This window comes from Pholcus phalangioides, unplaced genomic scaffold (assembly GCF_987345545.1).
Source record: "Pholcus phalangioides strain wild (caught in Gottingen) unplaced genomic scaffold, Ppha-v1.0 ptg000017l_1, whole genome shotgun sequence".
Classification (NCBI taxonomy): domain Eukaryota; kingdom Metazoa; phylum Arthropoda; class Arachnida; order Araneae; family Pholcidae; genus Pholcus; species Pholcus phalangioides.
Genome location: NW_028301610.1, coordinates 32,439,277 through 32,446,727, shown reverse-complemented (window position 1 = coordinate 32,446,727; position 7,451 = coordinate 32,439,277). Strand labels below are relative to the sequence as shown.

Genomic DNA, 7,451 nt, shown 5'->3' with positions numbered 1-7,451 from the left:
CTTGGAAGTCTGTGGGTGGCATGATGATGATGTCAATCCATATATACATTAGATTAGTCGACTCCACCTTTGACGTTCGGGCCATGACACCCACCCATGCTCGGAAAGAACATGTCTTGTGAACAGAATTTTCATGCTTCCTTTTCCTAAATTCCAGGATTTGCCATGCACCATAAACCAGAATTGGTGCACCTTGTAGCAAGAACTACACGTTTTGGCACAGCTCTTGCATCTTTGTTTTTATGCATTTTTGTTTTGCTAAATTTTACAAGAATTTTTTTCACCTTAGCTACTTCTCGGTCAGTGTTTCCCAACCTTTTGAAGTTCGCAGCACCCTCGAGAATAATGTCAGAATTTGAGGCACCCTTCCTTGTGAATAGAGTTTACTACAACAAAAATCATTAAATGAAAATACATGAATAAAGTTTTGTTTGATTAATCATTAATGTGAAACTTTTGATTGATGGGCCACTGAGTACGGACACTTGATATCAGGCCTTACAGTAGGCACAGCGAAACATCCATATGATCAACCGTCCTCAAGGCCTTGCAGTGTATTTATTGCTTTGTATGACGAGAAATGTAACAACTATTGTCTCCACATAATCAGAAAAGGCTTGCTCGCATATATGATATGATGTTGGAAAGGGTGAAAAAGTGTGTTAATTCATTAGATTAAGATACTCCTCTCTCAATCCAAGCCAAAAAACCGCCACCAATGCCTCACTCTTGGTGAACTTTCCTTTGAGTGTGGAATCAGCACAAAGATCAATAAATTCATCTGGTTCAGCAAGCAGTGAAATCTATTTTTTCTGTACTGTCTGCGAAATCAAATGGTGAGACAACCCAGTGGAGAAATGGAAAGTACATATCTATTGCATCTTGCAATCTTGATAAGTGTTGAAAAATGAAGTCTTTCAGCTTATCCGAAGATGATGTCACCCTCTGCTACTATTACAAAGGTTTGACAGCTGGCTGATGCAAAGATAAATCCAAGAAAGAAAATTCATTTTTCTATGAGGGAAATTGAACCTACAACCTACATCCTCTCACGTGCCGAGTGAGCGCACTAGACTACAAAGCCAACGAATCATCTTTCCTTAGAGCTTGTGTGCTCTGAATGGGGCTGTACATGGACAGCCAGACTCAGGCAAAAGCTCACATTGCTGACACTGCAACTATAGATGGCGACTTATCCGATAAGCCTGTCATTCATGAGAGTAATTTATTTTAAGATCTTAAGTGGACTAATATTTTTTTTATTTATGTCCCGGCACCCCTTAGCTGATATCGCGACACCCTAGGTTGCCGGAGCACACCGGTTCGAAAACACTGTTCTAGGTTGTGGTGTCACAGGACGTTTTTCTCTAATAGGGTCGTGAATTAATGGAATAGCTTACCTCCGAGGATCATGAATTCTAAGACAATTGCAGATGTGCCAACTTCAGGAATAAAGAAAAATCCGGAGATTCTCCCAAAAGGGCCCCAACCCCCCTTTCCCATGGACAAGATCAAAAAAAATTTCACAATATTTTTTTTGTGAATTTTCTATTTATAAAAATTGAGAAAAATTTTCCCATCCTCAGGCAAAAACTACATAGCCCCCGAGCAGAATATAATCATCATGAAAGCTGACAGTGATATACTAAATTTATATATCTTGGTATATATCTTGACAGTTAGTTTATCTTGGATATACTAACTCTCAAAGGCAGTTGTATATTTTCTGTTTGAAGACAGATTAATCAGAGAAAAAACAATTAAAAAACTTCAAAATATAAGATTGCTGACGAAAAAAAGCTCAATGGTATCACTGTCACGTGATGTACACTCAATATCTCTATTATTGTGTTTGCCACGTGCTTGTTAATTAATAGAATACAATATTATACAGGAATTTCGGCAACCAAGACCATGCACTGATAAATAGTTGCCAATAAACGCTAAGCAAACAAAGTCACGCCGTTGCCAGCTTTGTCTACAGGTGGCTATCCCAATGACGACTGTAGTCATTGATGTCACGACATCGTGAAAAAAGCTCGGGAAAATCTAAAAGTTTTCGATCTAAAAGAAATCGAAAAAAATTTTTCTTCCAAATATAATTTTCTGCCAAAATCTGGAGAAATATTTATCAAATACGGAGAGCGGGAAGAAGGGTAAAGTTTCCCGCCAAACTTCGGAGAGTTGGCAGGTCTGCAATTGACACATTTAAAAAGAAATTTGATAAACATATTGGGGTAAATCGAGAAGCTGTCCATACTTAGATGAGGCAACCGTAATTTTTTTATGGCAGTATATTTATATATTATCATAATTATTGGTTTATTGCTCTTTTATTGGGTTGCTGTATTTTTGATATATTTTAAATATATATTTGACATCCACATTTTTTATGGACATCTTTTCTCTGCCACCTCATTGGACATTTTGTCTGTTGTGGATTTTGTATATTATTATTAATGTAAAAAAAATACAGGTGTTCACACAGTATGAAATTTTATACAAAATTGCTCCATTTACTCAGTTTTGATTTTTAGTTATCAGATTTCTGTTTACATTTTATTGACCTGTTACTTGCTTAAAATGATATATTATGAATAAATGTAGCAAAAATGGAATATTTTTTCCAGAGGCAGAACTTTTTACTTTCATTAGCAACCCTGCCCAGTGATCATGGGGGCTGAGTAACACATCCTTCCCCAAAAAACAAGTCAAGCTAAGCACCCACAGGTCTAGAACACTTCTAATACTCTTGGATGTATGTCAGTTCCTGTACAATGTATAAGTACACACAAAACATGTGTTTCATCCAGAGAAAAAGGTTTAATTGATTTCTTAATATTGATAACCATCTTTCTTTTTCTTCTTTAATTGATAACCCTCACATTCAAGCAGAAGAATGGATTTCTAGTGAACTAAATCCATATATCTACCCTTTCAAGAAAAGCCCACAGAATTTCTGCTGTGGCAGAATCATTGATTGTAATCTACAATATTGATGCTTTTGATGATATTTAGACTATTTTCCTTTCATCTATAACAAGTGCAAGATGAGCCATCTACGAGACTGTTATCAACAGAATTTAGAGAAACGTAAGACATTTTACCAGGACGTAGCGCCCTGATTATATGATACATAAGTACTAAAAGAGAATAGCTCAGTTAAGGCAATTATATTGGTTTGTATATAAAAATATTTATATTGTGAAAGATGAAACTAAAATTCTTATCAAGACGTTTTTATTCCACCACTGCCGTAATATATTCGATGTCAGTCATGTATTTTTTGTTATTCCATAAGTGCGGTCATCTGTCTTTTACATTGGAAGTGAATTTTATGTGAGTAACTGTTTTGAATGTCTGCTTGATTTCTGTGCAGCAAAACTTTTTTTAAATGCAAGACCAGCTTGCATTCTTCAGCAGAGGCCGAAAAACCACCTTTAGCCAAAAAATTTATGAGCGAAGATATCACTGTGAGGGAAAGCAAAGGAAAGGCTGCTTTAATACTAGAATGCAGACAAGGTCCATAGTTTTTTAGGAGTCCCATGATTATATTTAGTCAGAGTTAAGTTTTTATGGTCACCATCCATAAGCAAATGGTTCCTCCATTCTTTAAGCTGTTTGAATTTTCTTGGCTTTTTTGAAAGGCATGAGAGTGTTTACATATCTACTATAAATTGAATTTTTGTTTTATACACAAAAGCAGTTATACAATACCAGCAATAAAAAAATACAAGAATAACACATTAAAAAACATTTTATTGCTGCATAGTTTTCTTTTATTATGCATACTGTATTCAGTGTTGGCAAAAAAACAAAAAAAGAAAAAAAAAACAAGAAAAAGTAGGGAAAGGACTGAATCAATGGCTATAATTACATACTGAACATATGGTACATGAAATAATAAATAGTTGAGTACATTTTAACACAAGGATAACTGTATTTTTGAGTTCCATCAATTTAAATAACTCAGAATTAAAATAAAAAATTAACTGCTTTCGAAACAATTGGATATCTGATAGCTCAAAACCAGACCTGCTGTCACTACTATCAGAGTATAGATTAAGAGACATAAAAAAGAATAGTAGGACAAGTAGGAAAAAAAAACTTATCCTATAAATCAGAGTATATATAGTTTTAATATGTGATGAAAATAAATTTAATGCTATAAGGTCTGTATAAGTTAATCATGTTTTTATTGCTTTTAAAACCACTCATAATTTTGATCACATTCATTTCTCTCTCTTTCACTATATTGAGAAAGAATGTTTAGTTGATGCTATATATACACACACATGTATATATATATATAGAGAGAGAACGAGTATTCTTACCCTGATTCTGAAACCTATTGAAAACAAAATCCAACATACTTTTATATTGTTTATATGTATAGTTTCATTTTTCAATAATTAATCTGCATAGATGCAAAGAACTCTTATAAATGGAAATCTAATGTATAACAGTAATCATATGAATAAAATCAGTCACCGAAAACAAAGAAAAATAAACAAAAACCAATAAATTATGCATCATTTACATACAACTAATTCTTATTGCAAGAGTTTCAAATGAGTGAACTGGATCATAAAACAACAAAGACAGGCATTTTCGGTCTATATTACTATGTGATAAAAAAAATTGAGAAAAGAGAGAATAATAAAATCAAATTACTTAAGAAAAAACCCACTTGAATGCCAAACTGATGTTGATGTATTTGCATATAAAAGATGTTCCAATAAATGTTGCAACTTACAATTTTCATCTTTCCAAAATAGAGCATATTTCGATAAGCTATGTTTCTCAGGGCATAAATATTTAGTAATCAGTTTGTGATCTTTCAAATCCTAAGGATACACTCAGAGTACCCTTTCTGTATATTTTCACATTAACTGAATATTAGATCATCTCACTGCAAAATGAACATGTAATTGGTCCACAATGGCCGTGACTGTACAATTTAAGTGCACAAATAAATCAAACAACACCATTTTTAACTTCACTTTTTAAACTATCTTTCTGATCAGATGTTGCGCTTTCTTTTTGCCTGCAAAAAAAAAAATATAATAATAATAATAAAAAAAAAAAATAGAAAATGAAAGAAAATGAACACACACAAATATAAAATGATGAAAACAAATCAAACTCGACAACTCCAACTATGCATGAACTTTAAAATTACTTGAACTTGCATAAACTGCAATTCCCCCTATTAATCAAAATTTAAAAAGGGTGATGTTGAAATTGAAAGATAACAAAAATTTTTATTGACATCAATGCTATTTGATGACTATACGAATTGGTTAATACTTAAAAATTCAGAAACCACAATTTTCCTTAATAAAAACAAAGGCTTATATCACTTTAAAAGTAATGTTTTGGGCTTAGTAGCTCATTTCAAAGCTGGCGCCTATAAAAGAATTTTTTTCAGATGGTGATGACTTCTTCCAATGGTGAAAAATATTGTTGAACAATGATTCAAGGGATGAAAACACCTCAAACCACAGGAAGAAAACTTGTTAATCAGAATTTTTCTCTCCTATTTTTGTTAAGACATGAACATTTTGAAATAATTTTAAAATAATTGGTTTCTGTAATACTGAACCTTCGGTAGCGCACTGGAATGGACTGGGCAGAACAATAGCATTTATGGGAACGACATACATTGATATTTCAGAGTCACTGTTTTTGCAACAAACATTTATTAATTAAAACACATAATTAACTTGATTATTATGAAAGCAGACCTAAATATAGAACCTCATGCAGTGTTGTGTAGTGACTCTCTGCTGCTGTTTCCAGACAATCGTCTCCAGTCCCTGTGATAACATGATACGCTCAAGGTTGCTGACCCAACTCTTGGGGGGGGGGGGGGGGCGGGGGAGGGTCGATTGTGTGAGATGTCACAATGTCACAATATAAAACCAATAAAATCCAATGCTTTTGATATGAAATAAAACCAAGTGATGTAATAAAATCCAGATCCTCATAATCGTTTCAAAACACAGTGGGTTCTGTTCTCAAAAGATAAAAATTAATTTAAAATGTTCTTGGATGGAAAGGACCATAAACACCAACAAAAGAATGAAAAAGGCAACAACGAGTGCTTAGTTGATTATGCTTCCTTCATTGTGTAAATTCTGATTGGTTTATAAATTGGTGACGTATTTGTGAAATATTTCAATACAAGAAATTGATTACACAGCGAAGGAATCAGGGTTGATTTTCCATAGATAACTAAATATTTCACACATATGTTTTAATCACTGTCACCAACGATTCCTTTGTCATGGAACAACTTTATCATACCAAAATATTTTACAATAGATCACCAATTCATAAACCAATCAGAGAACTTACACAATGAAAGGAAACATCAAGTAAACACTCACTGCCCTTTTTAAAGTAATTTGTTTGCATTTACCGTGATAGCTGGTGTCATGGTCCTTTCCATCCAAGACCATTTTTATTCTTTGAAAATGGAACCCACAATGTTTCAAAATGATCGTAAAATTCTGTTATTTATTACGGCACTCGTTTTTTTCATATTTGTCCAAAAACATTAGATTTGATTGGGCTTTCATTCATTTGTGATAAAGACAGCTGTTTTTTTGTAAGATACGCTTGTACCTGTTCACAAAACCATGCAAAGAAAATTGTTTTTCTAGAAACAAAGTGCTAGGCTAAATATAAGGTTTGGGAGACTAGAGCATGATCGTCTTTGTTTAGTCAGAGAGATCTCTTAGTTTGTAACAGGCACTTGTGAAAGCTTTCAAAAGTGGACTCGAGGCCTTAATGAAGGTAGAGTTTTAGAAGAAATCAAACATTGAAAAGTACCAAAATTCTCCAGACGAAAGTGATAGCAATATGCATAAGAAAATTCAATAAAATTTTGTAACTAAACTTTTTTGTAGTGTTATTGAAAAATTTTATTTCAGAGAGCAAAATTTCTCACTGCGAGGGATTTGAATCAAATCTTTTTTACAAATTAAGACACTAATTTCTTTTTTAAGTTGATGAAAAATAGATTTTTATTCTTCAGGACTTTTTTCACTTCAAGTTCCATCAATAGCAATGTTATAAAATTTTCAAAGAAAACTTGAAAAATGTAAGTTAAATGAAGGGTCCAGGGGAATGATTTCACAGCAATTTTTTCAAAAATGAGATAGTATTCATTGAAAGCTGCAAGACGACACTACTATCGCCACGTGCATTCATTTTTGGTGTAGATCGACTTTAAAGCCATAAAAAATAGCGATAAAGTTTGCTTAATTGGAAAAACCATTACACTCCAAATTTTCAAACTCGTTTTTCTCAAAATCTAATTTTTGTTTGTTGTAAAGTTGTTTTTCCCCTGGACCCTTCAAATGTAAAACATTGAATTTATTTTAATAATACAGGTAGCAAAAAATTGTGGTACCTTAATATTTAACAATAAAAAATATTGGAAG

The 7,451-nt window shown here is 32.9% G+C and overlaps 1 protein-coding gene across 2 annotated transcripts in view; it reads right to left on the bottom strand.

Annotated features, from left to right (window-relative positions):
* Positions 1-3,739: 3,739 nt before the first annotated feature.
* Positions 3,740-7,451, bottom strand: part of fmt (phosphatase 6 regulatory subunit 1-like protein fmt) — a 143,674-nt gene continuing 139,962 nt past the window's right edge. For both annotated transcript variants that reach the window (XM_089247105.1, XM_089247106.1), the window contains exon 23: positions 3,740-5,047. In XM_089247105.1, the coding sequence (XP_089103231.1) occupies positions 4,978-5,047 (70 nt within the window). In that variant the 3' untranslated portion in view covers positions 3,740-4,977. The remainder of the gene's footprint in view (positions 5,048-7,451) is intronic.